The following is a 22,172-nucleotide window of genomic DNA, read 5'->3' as shown; positions in this document are numbered from 1 at the left end:
TGTCATACATACAATACAAATTGGCTTTTAGGCCATAAACCCTTGCATAATAACTGCGATGGAGTGGTGAAATAGACAAAGGTTTCAGTTTCCTTTTACAGACTGAATAACAGAACATACCGTTTGTATAATAATAAGTATAGACAGAAATATAGCTGCAACAATCCAAATGACGGCCCATGGTGTTTTGGAATATTTTTGTCTCAAGTTTGTCTTCCGCTTATGCCATCGGGTTTTGTAGTAAGCGTTCAGGGCTTTAGAAAGACTAGCAAAATAGAAGTTATCCTCGTCCAAAATAGCCCCATCCGCAAGTTTGTTAAGAAAATTTGACCCTTCTCTGGTGTTGTTAAACCTATTCTCAACAATTCCCTCCTTCACCAGCAACTCTATATCCTTGCGAGTTTCAACAAGCCGATTCATAAGGATAACATAATCATTGATGTAGTTCTCACTGTAATAGCATTGCTCAAAGGCCAGCGAATTTCGAATTGTTATTTCAGTTTCAGCACTGAAAATAAAACTTGGTATTTCCAGTATCCCTTTCATTTTGTCGAATTTTATGTCAAATAGATTTTCGCTTCTCGATACCTGAAACCTGACTCCAGCCTCGTGTAGCTCTGTCACACCGGGCATGGTTAGTTTTTTCAGTTTGATCATTTGATGCTCCTTAACAGGCTTTAATTGCACATGTCGTAGGAGATCAACAAAATGTTTAATTTTGAAATCACCAGAAGAGAACTCTTCCCATCTGTCTTCTATGCCCGGCAATTCCATTCTGAATTTGAAGAAGTATTCGGTAAGCCTAATGAGTGTCAGATTTTCCGACAGAACTTCTTTGCCGTATTTTTTGAAAAGATCCTCAATAATGAAGAATGGAAGCTGATTTTCAAGCAGAAGCATGTCGGTCCATATGTCCTGTATCAGCCACGGTTTCTTAAATATGCGGTCGTTTTTATCTTGCAGTTTAGGGGTAGACGACTTGAGCAAGACCTCGATGATGAAGGCGGCGTCCACCAGAATCATTTTGACAAATTCATCAACGCTAAACTGATCAATGGTTTCTGCATAACAACCACGAAGTTTTGCTTCATTCTTCCTTACAAGGTCAACAAAAAACTTCAAGCTTTCGCCTGTCCGGTCAATAAAATCTCTGAGGTACCTCAATTTATGTTCTTCCATGGCTCTTAATCCTTGATGACCACCATGATGAAGTGGGCCAATGGAGACTACCTTAGGTGTGTAGGCACTTTCCTTGACACGGCGTAGTCGCTTAGGAACTTTATAAATAACACATTCAGTGGATAAAGGCCATAAGCTTTGCAAATCCTTTCCCATTGAATCTACCAATGGGTCTTCTATGTCGATTAAATGAATATTGCTCATAATTTGCTTTCTTTCTCTGTCAAAAAATTCCATTTTTCTGATCAAACAACTGAACAAACAATTAATTGATTCTCTCTTTTGTTTAGCCCAAAAAAAAAGGGTAAACAAATAACTAAAAACAATGAGAGAAAGAACAAAATCATTGCATCGGCAATATATTAACATAATGTGTTCATAAAAATATTATCAATATCATGCCTACACAAAAAGACTAAAGCATCTACGCAGCTTAACAATAATGAAGTTTTGTGTTGACTATCAATGTGGGTGTGGCTTGTGCGGGGGCCTAATAGTCATAGGTTAAAACAAAAAGTAGTTAACTTTATCTATAAAATAACACAATACAATTAGATTAGTTAAGAAGAGGAAGAAGAAGAAATACTTGCCAAATACGAAGTCTTCTCCGGACTTTAGTGATCCTCTGTAATATATATGTATCTTTCAGGTATTTCCGTCCTTTGCTTGCAGAAAAGAAAAGAAAAAATAAAATAAGGAAGAGGGAAACAAAAAACAAAGGGAAGATCGAGTTGAACTGTCGAAGAGGGAATAAAGCTCCAAGGACAATAATGAGTAGACTTAAAAAGTGTGAAAATGTGTAATGTCAAGTTAGTTTAAGAGGCCAATATTGATCTATATAGTTTTATTTTTCTAGGGTGTAAGGCCATTAAATGGATTTTTTTTTTCTTTGGAAATTTTGATGTTTAGCCTAGAAGCTTTTTGTTTGGCTTAAATCCACAATTTTTTTTTCCAACATTTTTGGTGAGAAAATCTTAAACAAAACAAAGACTACAAGACAAAAAGGTTGGACACACAAGAATCCCATCACCAATCGAATTTGTATTGCTCCGGCCACAAGCACCTTACGAACACGCATATGATTGCTTCAAAATCACGAGTAGACTGCCATTTGCTTCACTCAAGTGATAGACTTAATTCACGTACAGACGCGAATGTGATCATGAGGGCTGATGGTAATCTTGACTCTTAGCTTGTTGATCGACAACGTACTGTTGATAGTTACCGGCCTAAACACTATGGTGATCGATGTAATACTAATTCCATCAATTTCTGCAACCCTTTTCGTTAAACTGTTTGAATTTTTGTGTTATTTGAACAGTCTTATAATAATAGAATTCTTATCCTTTAAGAATCTAAGCGAATTCCATTCAACAATCCAGTTATCTACCCACGATATGATTCCAAATGGATTCAACAGCATTAATTGCGAGCTAGTTACCTGCGGCTTTTTATTGTATTTACCTTGTATTGATGGCAAATTATTTTATTAGTATTGTCATGTATGTTAGAATAAAAATTAAATGATTAAATTTTTTTTTTTTTTTTGAAAAACTTTACTTATAATCTCTCATCTTTCACCAGTTTAAAAAAAAAAATCCAAACTTTAAAAAAGTGTCAATTTATGGTAACTTTCTCAGGTTCATTTTTGTTTTGTTTTGTTTTGTTTTTTTTTTTTTTTTTTTTTTTGGTGGGATTTGACATAATTGCAGAAAACATCAAGACACCGAAATGTGTTACTATATACGCATAGGAGGAAATGAGGTTTCTTTGTGTTTTTGTGTTGTTGGGGTTGGGTTGGGGTTGCTGCATGTTCTTTCTTGTTGCATATAGTGATCATCGATGCAAGTAATGTGGCTTAATTAGCAAGTGTTTGACAAATAATTTCTGTTCTCGATCAAGATATATCTGCTTATTTTGGAAAATAATATGGAGATAATTAATAAAGAAAATATGAAGGCAAACAGAAATTAGGAGGGATTTGACAAATTTAAATAGTTCTCAGGGTATAATGAAGCCCAAATGTTACTCTAGAATAAAATAGAGAAACTATGAGATTGTGTGTCTTTGCAAATGACCAAACCAAAACTCTAAAAGAATAAATGTTGAAACAAAATCAAATTTTGGGTCAACTACTGCGCGCATGTTTATGCTACAACGTAACTAACTAGAGTAAACATATATAGGCAACTTTGAGCTTAACAAATAAACCTAAGCGATATATATCAGAGTATGTATATATATAGAAAGGTATACATAAAGCCCTTTAAAAAAGAAAAAAGAGAGAGAAGAAAAGAGTACCTGCTATATATATTGAGAAAGTTTGTTTTGTCGTAGTCTTTAATTAGGGCACGAAATTAATGCAGTTTTGCAGGGACAACCAAAAGATAAGAGCTCCCCCTCTTTTTATAAGCAAAAATCGGAGACTCCTTCTATCTGCGGCAGTTGTAAGATACAAGTTCCTCTAAACATAGGCCCCACAGCAGCAGTAATGAAGCCAATGGTTGCAAAACATGGTAGAATCTTTCAGCAATATATGTGGGGTTGGAAATGGTATTCTTTTTTATTGTAAAAGGCTCACAGGAACCATCGTTTTCCTTGCATTTCACTTAAAGGGTTCGAGCTAGCTAGGGAACTAATTAAAGAAAGCATTACAAAGGATCGAATCACCACTTTCCTTGCATTTCACATTCTGATCAACACGCTCTTTATTAAATTATGATTTGTCTCAAAAGTTAAAGTCCGTAAGAATAAGTAAATTTAATAATGTAATCAATATTTTAACACTCTTATGGTACATGGAGCAGGATGAAACAAGTACAGTGATGACAATATAATAAAGAAAAAAACTACACTAACTCTCTTCTCCAACTTCCATCTAATTAGATTATTTCCTAAATTTTAAAAAGTTGTAATCGACCTTAATTAAGCCTTTAACTATCTAACTCTTTCACTTTGCCCCTCCATTTGAATTTTCTATTAATCCGATGAAAAATATATATTATATGAGCAATACATGTGACGTAAAATACCCATTATACCCCAACATTAAATTCTACAATTTGGGGTCTCAATAATTACAGACCCAAGGTCTGGCCGCTTGTCTCCATGACTAGAGACCCACCTTTTAAAATTTGGATGGTCCATGATGGACATTATAAATTGGATTGTAATTTAAGAAAGGTAAATATAGTTTTTTTTTTTTTTTTATTTATTTATTTTTTTTTTTTTTTTTTTTTTTTATTTTATTAAAAAAAAACAAGAAAAAAGAAAAAAAAATAAGTGTAAACCGGCGTGGTATAAACTACGACATCAAGTTTAAGATTTGAAAACGCGTCTCAAAAAAGTAAAGGAAGCTTAACTAAAGCTAGATTCGCGGAAATGACTATAGGATCTTCTTCAACTTTGTGCTTCAAATTTTGGAGAGATTGAGAAAATAAATTTGGTAGTAGATCTAAGGGAGGGAAAGATCCAATTCTTGCCGAAACCCACAAGCATTTGAACACATAGAAACAAGAATATATTTAGAACAAATACGTTGTTTGAAAACTAGGAAAGGAAAAGGAAGATATCAAAACCTTCCCCACCAATTAAATATAAGAATCCAATTTAATTCTTTACCTTTCCAAGCTCCCAAAACCTAAAAGTTACCTTCCTTAAGAAAAAATAGCGAGGAAAAAATAGTATGAGTCAACACAAGATAGGTGAATATAATGGGTTAAATCCAAAATTGGTCCTTGTGCTTTTGATGTTTATCAATCGGTACTTGGATTTTCAGAAGTAAAAAAAATTGGTCTCCGGGCTTTTTGGTTGTGTAAAGTCATTCATTCCGTGTATTGCTGTCAAGAACTTTTTGCCACATACCTAGAAAAACAGATAGTCCAATCAAATTACGACATCTATACAAATATCCATGCATGTAAGCTTTGCCAAATCAGCGCTCCATCAGTTTAGTGGTGGGGAAATCCCTTCTGCGGCTAGTCGTGAGTTTCTTTAGAAGTGGGTCATGGAGAGTTCCTAAAGAGTACAAAATATTGCATATTTAAACCCTTTAATTTACATTAGTTAATTCTTTAGGTGTATCTTAATCTAATGTTTTATGTTTTTACTGTTTTGTAGGTTGTTAAAGGAAAACGACAACTTTAAGGTGAAAAATGCAAAGCTTGAAAGAAAGCACACTTTAAGAAGACCTAGATGATGTGGTTATGTTTAACCAAATCAATGAAATGATTAAATCGAAATTTCTATAATTAGAGTCAAAATCGGATTGGATTAAATTTTAGATTCTACACATGTCATAGTATTTTGTCCATAACTTTCTTCTCAAGTATTGGATTAAGTTGAAGCTAGCGGCGTTGGAAAGCTAACTCAAAATAATACAAATCATTGTGAAATAGAATTTTCCTAATTCGGACGTCTGCTATGCCAAAAGTGTCCCGCAATATAAGAACGCAAATTTGGACGAATATTATTTCGATTTGTACTAGGATTGCTTCCAAATTTGACTAGGAGATTGAAGTAAGATTTTTCTGGGATTTTTAAGGCTTCTAGGGCCTCAATAAAAAAGGTGGGGGGGGGGGGAGCTAGAGACCAAATATATTTTCTTCTTTTTAGTTTAATTTTTCTTTAGGTTAGGTTTTATTTTTCATAATCATGTGTAGCTAATTTCTCAACTAAGGTTGAGGATGAAGCCTCATCGATGAAAAACAACAATACTTCCATGTAAGTCTTTATTATCCAATTTTATTTGGTGTAATTTTTTAAATGTTTTACTTCTTTTCAATGTGTGGAATGATTCTTAGATATCTTTTGTGATTCAAGGATACATTTGATGATTTAAAGATAATTTACATAATTGATTGCTTGGTTTTTATTTATAAAACAATTGGATATCCCTTGTGATTTATTTTACCGATACAATTAATGTTTTGATTTAAATTGAATATCTTGTTGTGATTTATGGATACACTTGATGATTTGATTTAAATTAGATTTCTTTTGTGATTTGTGTAAAGAATAGATATATGTGATGATTTTAAATAATTGTTTGAAGTATAGTAAAACATACATAGGATTTTAATTGTAAGAACTTCGGATTAATATTGACGAACATGGAGTATATTGTTATGATTCGGTGGACGTGAATTCCAAAACCTTAGTACGTTTTGTTTTGTTTTGTTTTATTTTATTTTATTTTATTTATGTTTTTTTTTATTCACCAAAATCAAACCCTTTTTTGGAACTAGGTTAGGATCTGATTAATTTAGTCATAAATTTTGTTTTCAAAAACACAATTCCCTGTGGGATCGACCTCATACTTGCAATCCATTAACTGCAAACGATTCGTGCACTTGCGAGTACAATTAAAATTCACACTAAATTTTTAAAAAAATGGTTGATGTTTTATTTGGGATATTTGGATGCTAGAGAGTGAAAGTGAAGCATGAATTTTTCTTTTGATAATTATAACAATTTTTTTGCACAACATACTTCGCCTAGTGGTAGAACACCTGCTCCTACCAACTACACTCACAATTTCTACCCACATAAACCATGTTCATATTGCTCTGATCCTTATCATAGTTCTAGTGGTTGTCCATCCTGGGGACAACACTCCCATTTTTCATATGAGCAAATGAACACCAATTTTCTAGATCGAGGTTTGATTCAAATTTCAATTTTTACAACCCGAACTGGAGCAACCATTCTGATTTATCGTGGCTTTCGTGGTAAGCTCAAGCCATGAGAAATTATGCTCCCTAATACCATAAATTGCACCATTCTAAATATCCGCAGTTTAATAATCAATCTTCTCATTCTTCATCCTACAATTATCCAAAATCAGAGTCATCATTTGAAGACATAATCAAAGCGTTCATACAGGCAAGTAGCCAGAATATTCAAGAGCTTAAGAGTGTCACCATGAGCAACAACTAGATTATACAAGAGCTTAAAACTATCGCTATGAGCAATAGCCAAAATATACAAGAGCTTACAAATGAGATCAATGATTCAAATCAGTTCACGCATCAAGCTATTGTCAAGATGGAAGAAATAAGGATGATGCCAGCAATTCTTGTCATGAGCATGTCCCTGCCACCACCATACTTGAGAGTGAGGAAATTGTGGATAACAATGAAAAGGAAGAAAAAGAGGAGCAAGTTGAACACATAGAGCAAGTTGAGCACACAGAGCTAGTTGAACCCCCAGCAAATACAAGTTTGTCCAATGACAAGGAAGTGAGTACCGAAGCTTATTCCTTCATCATTGTCCCTTTTGAGACACATCATAAACCAAAGCTTCAATTCTTCAATGTCTCAAAGAGCCATTGTATGCCAAGATTTTCAAGGATTTATGCAGACAGGCGTACAAATTTAGGAATCATCATCCTAAGAAAATATTTCCAAGCAAGCAAGTTGGCTACCTAAGATAACGAAACATCCTCCCAGAGTGCTATCAAATTTTAAAGAGGAAAGGGTGGAAAGGATTGGTTGGACATCCAAATGATCGGGGAAGGTATGGTAATTTTTTTTTTTTTTGATTTTTCGCATTTAATTTCTAAGTTCTTTTTCATTTTTCATTTTATTTCTTGTTATTTTATTTTTGTTTTTGACAGCAATTAACCTTTTGATGTTTGCTTCTATAAGAAAATATTGCCGTTAGTTTTGTTGACAGATGTTTTGGTGTTTAAGTTTGGGGGACGCCCTGACCTTTTTCACACCTTGATGTTTTCCTACTTTTGATAATGTATTTCTACACTACACATTGAGGGCAATGTATAATTCAAGTTTGAGGGTATGGAAAAATACTCTGTTTATTTGTTTGTTTGTTTATTTGTCTTTTTGTTCTAAAAAATTTTCAATAAAGAAAAGAAAAGAAAAAAAAATTGTGTTATGTTGTTGATTGAGCATGATTACATTGCAACTGTGGTTTGCATGTCATTGGTTTGTTTAACATGTTGAACACTGCATGTCTTTAGAAATCTGAATCTTTTGACTCATCTGTTGGATTAGAAAGACTAGACTTGTTTGAATTGATTTCACAAGCACACTAGCATTGGTTCTGTGAGGTATGAGATTTAAATTGAGGAATGTGTGTTTTAAGATTTGTAGGATGAATTGTTGATGAAACCTTGGCTTAATTTTTTTTTTTTTTTTAAAAAGGGACAACTTCACAAAAGGGTATCGAACTATACCGTGTTTTGACGGAAGGGTATTGAACTATCATTTTTGTCAAATCTAAGGTTTTAACTTTCAAAATGAGTCCCAGAAGGGCATTCCGTTTGTTCTCGGAGTTAAAACATGACGGAAGTCGATTCACATGACTTCCACATGACTTTTTTAATGTGTTTGGTCACCTTTGCCCTTGACTTCAACGGATAAATCAAGTTTGAAACCTCCTTCACAAAGCACTTATCCTATACATTGATACACTCTCAGCTCATACACTCCCAGCTTCGGCCTATCTCCAACAACACGTGAAAGGTGGGTTTTTTTGCATGAGTTAATTTCTTCCCTTTTTCACGTGGAAGGGTTTACGATCAACCTATGTCCAACAGTGAATCAAGCTGGGCAACCTCTACCGGTCCATTGTGTAAATGTGGATTGAAAGCATGTTCGTGGACATCCTTCACTATGGAAAATTTTGGTAGGAGGTTTTATTCTTGTATAAATTACAAGGTAAATAATTTCTTACCCCAATTTTTTTTCCCCCTTAGGGTTCCATCTTTGTTTTCCCAATTTTTTTTTTTCCCCTTAGAGTTCCATATTTGTTTTCCCAAGTTTTGATCGATGGGATTTTCCGATTATCCAGCAAGAAGATGTGAAATGTGATTATTTTTCATGGCGTGATCCTGAAATGTGTGTGTACGATCTAAGAGTTGTGTCAAGGTTGAGGAAGTGGCATGAGAGTTTGAAGCTTGAATGAGAATTGAGTGGAACCCAGGTCTTGGATGAAGTGGATAAATATAAGTCTGAAGCTAAGAGGTGCAAGAATGAAGCTGATAAATGCAGAGAAGAAGCTGAGAAATACAAGTCGAAACTAGAGAGACAGAAGACTATTAAAACCCAACCATTATATAAAGTGTTTTTGTTTTATCCAGAATGTAGCCAATAAAAATACTAACAATTTACAAGTTCTTTGGAACCAAGACAATAATTGATATCACTCATGAACAACAATATTTCAAAGATAACAACTACAATACACTTATCAAGGAAATTCATAATCCGGCTAACAATTATAAACCAGTTACCACCCTTGAACAAAATCCGACCAACACAACCAAATCCGACCAACACTCACAACATTACAAGGCATTACACCATTACAAAAAAGTTTCATGCCAACATCATCCTCGATGCATTGAACTGCTTGTGAGATTAAGGATATACCAGCAACAACAGGAATGTCACCCATGAACAAACAAAGTTAAATTTGTACTTCCTCTCTACTGACTGAAGCCGGTTGTCAATTCAGAATCTTCATGTTTCCAGACAATGATCAATTCAAAGATTTTAACTGATCACAAGCTGCTTAAAGATATCCATGAAGAGTCCTTGCAAAATCCAAGACAAAAACAACCGGTTCTTGTGCAACTATCCGGATGGGCCTTTGAAGGCTTCCGGATGCCCCACAGTGTCTTACAGATAAACATTGAAGACGTCCGGACGTCAAAGCAACACCGTCCGGACGGTAGGTCAATCAGTATTCAACAAGGAGTCTGTTTTCAGAAGTCGACACTGTTTGGGAAGTCTCTGCAAGCCGTCCGGACGACGTGGCAACACATCCGGATGATGTCCAGTAGTTCAGAATATTCCAGAGTTCCGTTCGAATGCGGAAAGAATTTTAGCGAAGACAGTCCGGACATGTAAAGAAAGAATTACGTTGTTTTTGAAAGGATATCGCAGAAAACAGTCCAGACATGGCTAACTTCCATCCAGACGCTCTCTAGCCAGGGTCCGAATCTCAGCAGTTTTTGAGGTCTCTTGAAGCCTATAAATAGGGGGCTTTAGGCTAGTGTTTTGGACAGAATTCAGTGGTGAATTCCATAGTGCTTTTAGAGGGTGTTTAGGAAAAATTGAAGATCTGCTAGCTCTCAAGCCGTTGCCGGTGTGTGCTCAAGTGTTCGTGTGAAGTCTATCTTAAGGGTTGGCCCTAGAGTAAAGGAATCCATCAAAAACTCTTTTAGGTGGAAGATCTGGTTGGGAAGCGTTCGTGTTGGGTTACACGTTAGATTTAAAGGTAAGACTACTGCATAGGGTTATGTGAGTACGAGTGTCTTGTAACTAGCTTTGTTTTTGGATAGTGGATTTCTTGGGTTTGGCTGCCCCGGAGTGTTTTTTTCTCTTCATAGAGCTTCCACTTCATAACAAATATCTTGTCTTATTTAAATTCCGCATTTAAGATATTTGTTTGCACACAAACACACACTTGGTTTAAGTTAGAAGTCAATAAATTATTTTCATAAATGACCAATATGGTATGTCTTTGTAAACTTGTGGGTACCATTTGTTACCAATTGTCATTTTGGGTTCAAAATTGGTACCGAAATTGGATGGATGTTATTGGCCATTCAATTGGTCTATTTGTTAACAAGTTCACAAAGCTAAAAAGAATATTTGGTACCAACAAATTAAGGTAATAACAGACAATACCAAAAATGGAACCATTTGGTTTCAAAATGGTACATGTTATCATTGAGTGATATTCTGTAATGCTGTGTTGGTTCCAAAGAACTTGTAAATGACCAATTTGGTATGTCTTTGTAAACTTGTTGGTACCATTTGTTACCAATTGTTGTTTTGGGTCAAAAATTGGTACCAACAAATTAAGGCAATAATAGACAATACCAAAATGCCATCATAAACCATTTGGTTTCAAAATGGTACCAAATGTGTTCATGTAAACCTGTTGGTATAAAAACCTCAATACAAAAGCTAGACTCATCCAATCACAAAGCAAACAAATTCCTCCAATCATTACACAAAAGTCAAATGGCATCAAAACACATCAACACTATCCTTAACCTTCCATTAAAACACTTCAAAAAACAAACCAAACAAATATGTCTATAAGTTACAAAAGTCAAATAACATCAAAACACATCAACACTATCCTTAACCTTCCATTAAAACACTTCAAAAAACAAACCAAACAAATATGTCCTTAAGTAACAAAAGTCAAATAATATCAAAACGCATCAACACTATCCTTAACCTTCCATTAAAACACTTAAAAAAACAAACCAAACAAATATGTCCATAAGTTACAAAAGTCAAATAACATCAAAACACATCAAATTTAGCAACTGAAATTATAAATTAAACCCTTCCAAAAAATACCATAAGTTAAGTAACATAAGTTAAGTTACAAATCATAACCATGTTGTTAAGTATCATAAGTTAAATTAATACATCCTGAAAACCATGTTGTCTATGCCCTTCCAAATTACACAACAAAAATCCAAAAAATACATCATAACCATGCTGTCCATGCCCTTCCAAAATACACAACACATATCCAAAAATACACATCAAACTTGCCAAATTTTCTTCTTTCCTTTATCCTTTTTGCCTACACGTGGAGGAATGTCAGAACTTGTTGCTTTTGCCTTGTTTATGTCAATGTCAATGTCAATGTCAAGGGGAGTAACTCTGAAAGTTATGCCATCTGCAGCCCTGGGACGACCCCATGAGCATGCAGGTCCACCTCCTAAAACCTTGGGTGGTCCAGAAGGGTTCCCAATAAGGTCAACCATCACCTTTCCTCTAGTGTTTGGGTTAGTTTGAGTAAGATGTGCTCTCAATCTTCCACCAACTTTGCTCCTAGTTGCCAAACTGGTACTGGCCTTCTTCCTAGTATATCTTGTGGTTGCACCCGTTCCTCTAGTGCTCTTCTCACCCTTACTTGGTGCAATAGATGTAGTGCTTGTACCCTCTCATCTTGCTCTTACCATTTTTTGACCTCGACCCCAACCCCTTGTTGGTGCAGTAGGATTGTCAGTAGATGGGGCAGTAGATGTTGGTGCACTGGAATGGCCCACAGATGGTGCATTGGAGGATTCACCTAACTAAAAAGAACACATCAAATGTCAAAAACCATCACAAAACATAATGTGTATCAATTATGTTCACAAAACAACTCAAACATATTAAACTCACAGTATGAAGAAACATATGCCTTTAGGTACTAAATGTATGCTAAACAATCACAAAGAAGAAACATTACCCTATCAAGATTGCAGCCAGTATCTGCAGTATGTTCTCTGTAGAAAGTTCTCCTACATTGTTGTCTTTTATCATGCCTCATCCTCACAGCGCATGTTCTTGTATTGTGACCATATTTCTTGCAAATCCCACATTGGTTCTTCTTGCCACCCTTTTTGACTGAGTATGGATTTGATGTCTCATCAGCACCTCTATTTCTAACTTTCTTAGGTCTACCTATAGTTGCTCTTGACTTAGGTGGTTCAATCTTCGGTTGATTTGTCCTAAATCATTGCTCCTCTCTTGGTACAGGGTAAATGATGGGTGCATATGCCTTTAAGTACATCTACTTTTCAAAATAGTGACTCAAATAATCCTCTGGGTTGCCTCCACCATGCCATATTGCTGAGATGACATGACGACATAAAATGCCAGAGACATCCCACTTTCTACACCCACATATTATCTGGTACAAATTGACCACATACTTCCTACTCATGCAATCAATCTCAAATAAACCATCACCAGCAAATATTGGTGTACAATGGCTGGCCTCATCTTCCTTTATCTCCAACTTCACTTTAATTTTTGGCCCCACATTCCCCTCCATGGCCCTTATAGCATCTCTATTCCTTTGGTACCTTCTCATTAAGTTGCCCCTGATTCCTTCCAACATTGTCAAGATGGTCTTATCTCGAAACTTGAGGATCCAGCTACTGAAGCACTCAGCCAAGTTGTTGTGCAGGAGGTCACACTTTGTACTTGTGTTGAACCATCCTCTACACTAGGTTCTAGGGTCAACCTTTCCTAGGTAATCGTGTGCTTTAGGATTAAGGCCCTTGAGCTCCTCCATTGCAGCATAGAATCTAGTCTGTGTGTAAGATGAAGCAGCTCTCCACAGCAGGTCCTTCAATAACACCCCCCTATGACCATCGTCTTTGAAATTGGCATATAAGTGCTGCACATATGTTCGATGTTCAACATAAGGACACACCTCATGTAGGCTTGGTACCAGTCCCTGCACACATGAAAATAATAAACACATCAAATTCATTGGATTTAACATACCAAATCACATACAAGACATGTAGATCATAAAAAAAACAATATGGAAATACTTACCTTTTGGAAATACAAGGGAAAGGAAAGTCCACCCATATGGACCACTAGGGCCAAGATCTACTAATAAGGCCTCGAGAAACCATGTCCAGTTGTACTTAGTATTTGCCTCCACCACAGCTATAGCAATTGAATACTTGTTTTCATTGGCATCCCTTCCAATAGGTACCATTAACTTTCCCTTGTAAACCCCCTTCAAGAAACATGCATCAAGGCCTATGATAGGCCTACACCCATCTCTGAATCCATTTTTCATGGCTGCCAATGGCATGTACATCCTCTGGAATCTACAAGGTACTTCTGGCATAGGTATCTCAACCATCAGAATTACACAACTCCTAACATTTGTGCTTCTAATTGCTGCACAGTAGTCCCATAATCGATAGTATTGGTCACCCAACTTCCCATAAATGGTTTGTTGCGCCTTCTTCCTAGCCCTATACAAGGAACTATGGTGGATTTCAACATTCCACTTCTTTTTCACATTTTTCTTCAGGACATCTATAGGCATGTTCATCTGATCCCTAAAACAGTCCATGCAGCACTCGGCAATCAAGTTCAAAGTGATCAAGTGATTCTTGTAACTCCTAGGGCATGCATGTCTATGCCTAATTGAAATTAGCATGAACGAGGACTCATCTTTCATCTGCCTCCCATAAACTCTGTACTTACAATTCTTGTCTACATGCACTGCAATGCATTTAGTTTTTGAATTCTTTTGGTAAGTCAAGTCCTTCACTTTCAATACAGAGACCTGCTTAATGGCTTTTCTAAACTCATACACATCCTGAAAAGTGTTACCTCGCTGCAAAATTGGACCTTTCAAATCATCCTTACTAAATGAAATCCTCTTGGTGACACAGGGCAGTCTTGAAGACTCAGCCTCAGTCGCACCCTCTTCATCACTTGCACGAGGTGAGATCAATTCATCACTACGAAAAATATCTGAATAACCCTCATCCTTACCCTTACCCTTACCCTTTTCTGCTTCACCAAATGCTGCTTCTACTCCAACCTCTTGATCCACAACATCTTCTGGTTGTAGTCCAACCCCTTCATCTACTCGAAAATCATCATGTTCTAATCCCACCTCTGCATCTCCTTCTAAATCATAGGCATCAGAGTCATCACTTAGACTTGATCCCAAAATGGGTCACTTTTGTATACAGACACTCTCATTTTCTTCTTCCTCTTCCTCATCAACAATACCCTCTTCTCCGTGTACTTCTACTTCTACATCTACTATACCAAAGGCAACCAAATATAACTCTATAATTCCATGCTCCCTATGGTGCTCCACCATTTGAATGACATCATGGTCAGAAGAAATAAGTCGTAGCCCTTCATTTATACTCTTTGTAGGTAGATTGTAGTAAATTAGGGTCACCAGGACCATACCCATGAGTCCTAACTACCCTCTCTATCTCAATAAATGACAACTCGTCTCTATCATATGGGTCAAGGTAATGTGATATGTCCCCACCGACATATGTGACCCTATGCTCCCTATTAAATAGGCCACCATGGTGCACCTCAAACATTAGCAAATCTAGAAACATTACGTGTCCTACAAATAGACAAATAGACAAAACAATGACACGTCCTAGTGAGCAGACAAAAACAAAAAAGAGTAAAGGCATTGGGTCCACAAGCAAAGTAAAGCAATTCTGGATACAACATGCATAATAAAGGCATCAGCCAGCAAACCAAAACAAAAGTCCCCCCACAATGGCAAACACATCAAGACCCACTAACCACAATAAATAGAGTAAAAAAAATCGAACTTTTCTGCAACCCTAAGCAACAAACCTGAAATGGGACTATAAACCAAAAAGAGCAAAAGAAAAAGAAAAGGGGAACAACAAACCTGAAACAAGATAATGACAAGAACAAATGAGACCACAAACCCAAATAAAATAGGACCACAAACCAAATAATATATAAAATAGACCATCTCAGCAACTTCAATAAGACCTAGATATTGCCAATGACCAAACATATGGTCCTGTAACAACCTAAACCCTAAACAACGGGAAAATTTTCCCTAAACCCCAAATAACGCTAGCATTTCAAAAAAAAAAAACAAATAATCCGTAAAGAAACAAATAGGGTTAAATAACTATTCGTTTACAATAGAAAAAGCAAAGTAATTCATTACCTTTAGTGAAAATCAGCCTTTGATGCTTGATTCTTGTGTATACTACCGAAACAAGCTAGTGTGATTGCACGGTTAGGATTCTTAGCGCATGAGTTCGGGTGGAAAGCTTTAGGGTTTTCAAGGACTTACAAAACAATTCAGGGGAAAATATGGTACAATGGCCGAATTTAAGTTCGAAATTGTATCCATTGAAGTCGAGAGCAAAAGAGACCAAACACATTAAAAAAGTCACGTGGAAGTCACGTGAATCGACTTTCGTCATGTTTTAACACCAAGAATAGACAGAATGCCATTTTGGGACTCATTTTGATAATTAAAACCTCGGGTTCGACAGAAATGATAGTTTAATACCCTTCATCAAAACGCGGTATAGTTCGATTCCCTTTTGTGAAGTTGTCCCAAAAAAGAAAAAAGTAAAGAAAAATATATAATAATAATAATAATAATAATAATAATAATAATAATAATAATAATAATAATAATAATATCATCAGTTTAAGTTCTTATTGAATAACCGGGCCTCTTACCTCATTAAGCATTGAGTGTTCGCGTAAAAAGATGAGAAATTCAATTTGATTGATTGTATGGTTAGTTTAACTTTGTAGCATTTTTGACTTAAGTAATTAAGCCCTTAGGGATGTTTCTACATCTAGTGCCCTAAAACTATCTAGTTTGTGAGTCATTGGCCCAACACTCGTTACATAAGTCAATTAGAAAGCTTAAAAGAGTCAGGCATTGCACAGCCGACCAACACACAAAAAAAAAAAAAAAAAAAAAATACAATTTTTGATTTAAGCCTTGGTTATTTTCATTTGATAGAATTCCTACAAATTTTGGGGTACTCAAACTTTGAGAAAAATTGAAACCTCATGAGTTTATGTTAATCTCACTTACACTTATTGGAGCATGTGTTGTCTCAATTTTTCAGCTATGAGTCGAATGATTTTTGATGTCTTGATGGTGTGAGTGTGCTGTTCACTTTGTTAAACCGGCTCATGATGTATAAATTAAACCATGTGTTTGTGTGGAAGTCCTTGTTTGACAACAACATAGTGCGTTAAAATGTTTGTGGATATCATTCCTAGCAAACTCTCACGAGACTTCACTCGTCTACTAGGGAGTCCTAGGGGTTTAAAAGGTTTGTTACATACGCTAAATGCAATTGTCTCTCCCACGACAGTGGATTTATGTTTCTTACTTTGATTTTATGTTTTTACTTTGTTTTGCTACGGGACTAGCAAAATGTAAGTTTGGAGGTGTTTGATGAGTGTAAAATATTGCATATTTAAACTCCTTAATTTACATTAGTTAATTCTTTAGCTGTATCTTAATCTAATGTTTTGTGTTAGATTTGTGTTTTTAGTGTTTTGTAGGTTGCTAAAGGAAAACAACAACTTTAAGGTGAAAAATGCAAAGCTTGGAAGAAAGCACACTTTGAGAAGACCTAGATGATGTGGTTATGTTTAACTAAATCAATGAAATGATTAAATCGGAATTTCTCTAATTAAAGTCAAAATCAGATTGGATTACATTTTAGATTCTGCACATGTCATAGTATTTTGGCCATAACTTTCTGCTCAAGTATCATATTAAGTTGTAACTAGTGACGTTGGAAAGCTAACTCAAAATAATACAAATCATTGTGAAATAGGATTTTCCTAATTCGGATGTTTGTTATACCAAAAGTGTCCCGCAATATAAGAACGTAAATCTGGACGAATCCTATTCTGATTTGTACTAGATTGCTTCCAAATTTGACTAGGAGATTGAAGTACGATTTTTTTTTTAAGATTTCTAGGGCTTCTATGGTTTATTTATTCCCTATAAATAGACTGCTAAGCCTCAAGAAAAAGAGGGGGTTGGGGGGGGGGGGGGGGGGGGGGGAAGGGGGAAGCTAGAGACCAAATATATTTTCTTCTTTTTAGTTTAGTTTTTCTTTAGGTTAGGTTTTATTTTTTATAATCATGTGTAGTTAATTTCTCAACTAAGGTTGAGAATGAAGCCTTATTGATGAAAAACAACAATACTTCCATGTAAGTCTTTGTTATCCGATTTTATTTGGTGTAATTTTTCCAATGTTTTACTTCTTTTCAATGTGTGGAATAATTTTTGGGTGATTCAATGATACATTTGATGATTTAAGATAATTCACATAATTAATTGCTTGGTTTTTATTTATAAAACAATTGGATATCCCTTGTGGTTTATTCTACGGATACAATTGATGTTTTGATTTAAATTGGATATCTTGTTGTGATTTACGGATACACTTGATGATTTGATTTAAATTAGATTCTTTGTGATTTGTGTAAAGAATGGATACATGAGATGATTTTGATTAACTATTTGAAGCAAAGTAAAACATATCTAGGATTTTAATTGTGAGAACTTTGGATTAATATTGACGAACATGGAGTATGTTGTTATGATTCGGTGGGTATGGATTCCAAAACCTCAGTACCTTTTCTTTTGCTTTATTTTATTTTATTTTATTTTATTTTATTTATGCTTTCTTTTATTCACCTAAATCAAACCCTTTTTTGGAACTAGGTTAAGATTTAATTAATTTAGTCATAAATTTTGTTTTCAAAAACACAATTCCCTGTGGGATCGACCTTGTACTTGCAATTCATTAACTGCAAACGATTCATGTATTTACGAATACAATTAAAATTCATATCAGCTCCCACCTCGAAGAGTTGGTCGCGGGGGTGGCATGATTCAGCACCAAGAGTCAACCAATATTCAGAATAAACATACTTATTAATACATTTTCATTATTTAACTAACAAGTGTTGTAAAATTATTTGGATGGTGCAAAAATTCTTGTTGACACCAAATAATAGTAACTCAAAAGATTAATAATAAAATAAATAGAATACAAGAAATTAAAATAAAGCAAGGAAAGGTTTCTCAATGCTATAGAATCACGCAAAGCACGTTGTCCTTAAAGGTTGATTTCGTGCCCCTCGAAGTATTTAACTCGGTGTGACTAGGTCTCTTGACACGCAATCTCTCAGGATTAGACTATAGCATCTACCTTCGTCAAAGACGTACTTCCAAGTACAAAGGCAAGATGAACAACCCTTTGATGAAAGATGATGAGGAATACAAGCCACACTTGTATAACTAAAATATAGTTTTAATAAAATAAAATAAAAAACCTTGGACAGTACAAGATTATGAGCCAAAAGAAGAAGTTGGTAGTTGCAAATGCTCATTGGGATCTCAATTTATAGAATGAAGAGTATCAGTTTTTTTTCTTAAAGACCAAGACAACAACTTTAAAAGCCAACGATCAAAACATAAACTATGGTGATCAAAACGTAAGTTAACAATTTTTCTTTAAGGCTCATGAATGACAAACAGTAAAAAAATATAAGATGATTTTTCCATAAAACTTCATGAATTTGACTTAATGTCAAACGGTACAAAAAATATCATGATGATTTATTTTCAAACGGTAAAAAATCAAGGTAGATATTTTTAACAATACAACAATCCCCCACATGTTACAAATAATAGAATAATAAGAAATTTGAGAAAGAATGCATCAGTGTGGTATCGGAGGGTTTTAACTGCACTTAGGATAAATAAGTAGAAACTTAATAAATTATGGTAGAGTTAGACTCATTTAACCAAATTCATAAGTTGATCAAACTTATCATCCACATAGCTTCCTCTGAATAGGGTTGTTCATCAGGGGATTGACGCCTTATACATGCCATGCGCCCCTGGGTTTCATGAGTGCACTAGAGACCTACTCTAGTCTCATAGGAGGCAGCACCACCTCCACACTCACATAGGTGGTATCCATCAAGAGTGTGTGCAGAGTACGCTCCATCCCAACATTTAGGGACTATTGATCCTTTAAGAGTTTTAAACTCATCCTTAACCATTCTGCATCTTGTATTGTCTTATACCATAGGGATGGACTCATCACTATATTCTCAACAAGAAAGTGGATAAACATAGAATGACAGTACCTCACCATGATCACTTGTGACTTCGTTTCCCATTAAACCTCATTCATGGGATCTCTAATCATAGAGGTTGGGTATCAATCACAATGTCATAATTTAGGTATCAGTCCTATCCCCCTCGATGTTTCATTCACCAGCCTTCTTGCTAGTGGCTTGGTCAAAGGATCTGCTAGATTCCTTTCTGACCTTACAAATTCCATGGAAATTATACCACTCTCAATGAGATGCCTTACAATATTGTGCCTTAATTGGATATGTCGACTTTTCCCATTATAGATCTTGCTTAGCTCGAGCTATGGCAGCCTGACAATCACAATGAATACAAACAGGTGGAACTAAGTTAGCATATAAAGGCAAATCAATCAATAAGCTTCTTAACCATTCAGCTTCAGTTCCAGCCTTCTCCAAGGCAACTAATTTTGTCTTCATGGTTGATCTTGCTATGCAAGTATGTTTTGAGGACTTCTAAAAGATAGCCCCTCCTGCTAGGGTAAACATATAGCCACTGGGAGGCTTTTAATTCATCTGAATCAGGAATCCAGTTAGCATCACAATACCTTTATAATATAGCAGGAAAACCAGAATATGACAAACCAAGATTAATTGTGCCATTTAAGTATCTCAACAATCTAGAAATAGCATCCCAATGTTCAACACTAGGATTATGAGTATATCTACTCAATCTACCAACAACATATGCAATGTCAGGGTGTGTACAGTTTGTCAAAAACATTAAACTACCAATGATTTGTGCATATTTTACTTGTGAGATACTATTGCCTCGATTCTTAACCAAATGTACCTTTGAATCATATGGTGCGATTGTGATAGTGTAATACAATCATTATCTCTAAGAATTTTAATTCCTAGAATGACATTAGCTTCACCCATGTCTTTCATATCAAATTCCGGACTCTGTGAGTCTATACTTTCAAGATCTGGATACTCGGACCGTTGACGGTGGTGAGGTTGCCATCTTTGAAAGAATGCTGATGGTCGGGCTTAGGTTCCCATTTCCGGCTATTGCTCAGGAGCTGGTGTCTTTCTTAGGCGTCGCTTCAACGCAGATCATGCCAAATGGCTGGAGGTATCTCTTTGCCTTTTTCAGTTTGTGGCGAATCGTAATCGATGAGCGGATGACCATTCCAAAGTTTTTCAACATTTACCGGACGGCCTTCAAGCGTGACGAGATGGTGGAGTTCTCAGTTCAGTTGAAGGCTCTTTTTATTCTTGTAGGTTAGGGTTACTCCAACAACAAGCAATGGAGGCAGTAGACTTTTCGGGTTTCGGGTCAGCGGGAAGATGTCGAATCTGAAGTTCTTCCTGAAGATCAAATGGTGCCTCGGGATTGGGCCTCTTTGCTTGACGATCTGAGGGAACCTCCCGAGTTAGGAGAACTCTAGAAGCGCTATGTAAAAACAATGCTCCATTTCTCTTGGCAAGGGCAGAACTTTGAGGCAATCCATTTTGACAAGATTGTCAAGAATGAGAACATGCGGCGTATTCTCGGGTATTAGATACTCGAGAATAGAGTCCCCATTGATAGGAAAGGAAATACAAAAAATCGAAGATGGGTGGATTCGAGCCTGCTGTGAAGAAAGGGAAAGAGAAGAGCCAGGGTACCCCGGCCAAAGGGAAGAAGAAAGCTCAAGACCTTCCTGATAAGGCGAATGGTAAGGTGTCATTAATTAGCACACTTAAAACATATTTAATACAACATAACTACTACATGTATATATAAAGAACAATATGCATGTATACAATGATCGATATGCCCCACGTTCTTAAAAAAATTCAGAAAAATAAACAACTTTATTTAATGAATCGAAAATGTCATACATACAATAGAAATCGGCTTTTAGGCCTAAATGTAGCGCCTCGGATTTTTAAACCCAAAAATAGAGCATTTTAAATTAAAATTTAAGATTGGATAAAATATTTAATCCAAAGCTGACGTTCGATCCTCAGTTTATGGCAATAGATCCACTGATTCTGGCACTCAAGCGTAACTGCGCTCGAGCGACTAAAATGCTGTAAAGAACAGTATTCACGCCTAACAGCTAGGAGGTTATTATAAGGCTCTAATAATAATATTGCTGAGTGATCTAACTAATAAATTAGACAGACTTAAATAGTCAGTAAATTAGTTGATATAATAATATTATTGACGTTATAATATTATTGTGTGATATTTAATGTGCATTATAATATTATTAGTGTAATAATATTATGGGATAATTACACTTTACCCCTCTAATTTATCTACGGGGTGACGATTTAGCCCCCAATGTACCAAAATTGTTAAATGACCCTCCTGAACTTACCAACGCGTGGCAAAATTTATCTTCCGTTCAGTCGCCCGTCTGTTTGGACGGAAAGTCGGTCACGTGTGTTGCACATGACCGTTTAAGACATATCCCCTCCCCAAAATACCCCCTCCTCATCTGGCCTTTGTACCCCGTGCATGACTTAGACTTTTCGAAATGATATTCAAGCTGTTACATGGCTTCTTCAGCTCATCTTTGC

The 22,172-nt window shown here is 35.7% G+C and overlaps 1 protein-coding gene across 1 annotated transcript; it reads right to left on the bottom strand.

The window, feature by feature from the left end:
• Positions 1-1,386, bottom strand: LOC133870168 (putative UPF0481 protein At3g02645). The gene has a single exon (XM_062307228.1). It carries the CDS (start codon positions 1,381-1,383, stop codon positions 85-87), a length of 1,299 nt encoding a protein of 432 aa, XP_062163212.1. The 5' UTR covers positions 1,384-1,386; the 3' UTR covers positions 1-84.
• Positions 1,387-22,172: the final 20,786 nt, after the last annotated feature.

Source organism: Alnus glutinosa, chromosome 6, assembly GCF_958979055.1.
Source record: "Alnus glutinosa chromosome 6, dhAlnGlut1.1, whole genome shotgun sequence".
In the NCBI taxonomy this organism is placed as follows: domain Eukaryota; kingdom Viridiplantae; phylum Streptophyta; class Magnoliopsida; order Fagales; family Betulaceae; genus Alnus; species Alnus glutinosa.
Note: the sequence above shows the minus strand (reverse complement) of the source record. Positions and strands in the feature narration are given on the sequence as shown.

What these genes read in the sequence shown, in the direction of transcription:
- LOC133870168 (XM_062307228.1), bottom strand. Translation starts at nt 1,383, where the DNA reads ATGAGCAATATTCATTTAATCGACATAGAAGACCCATTGGTAGATTCA.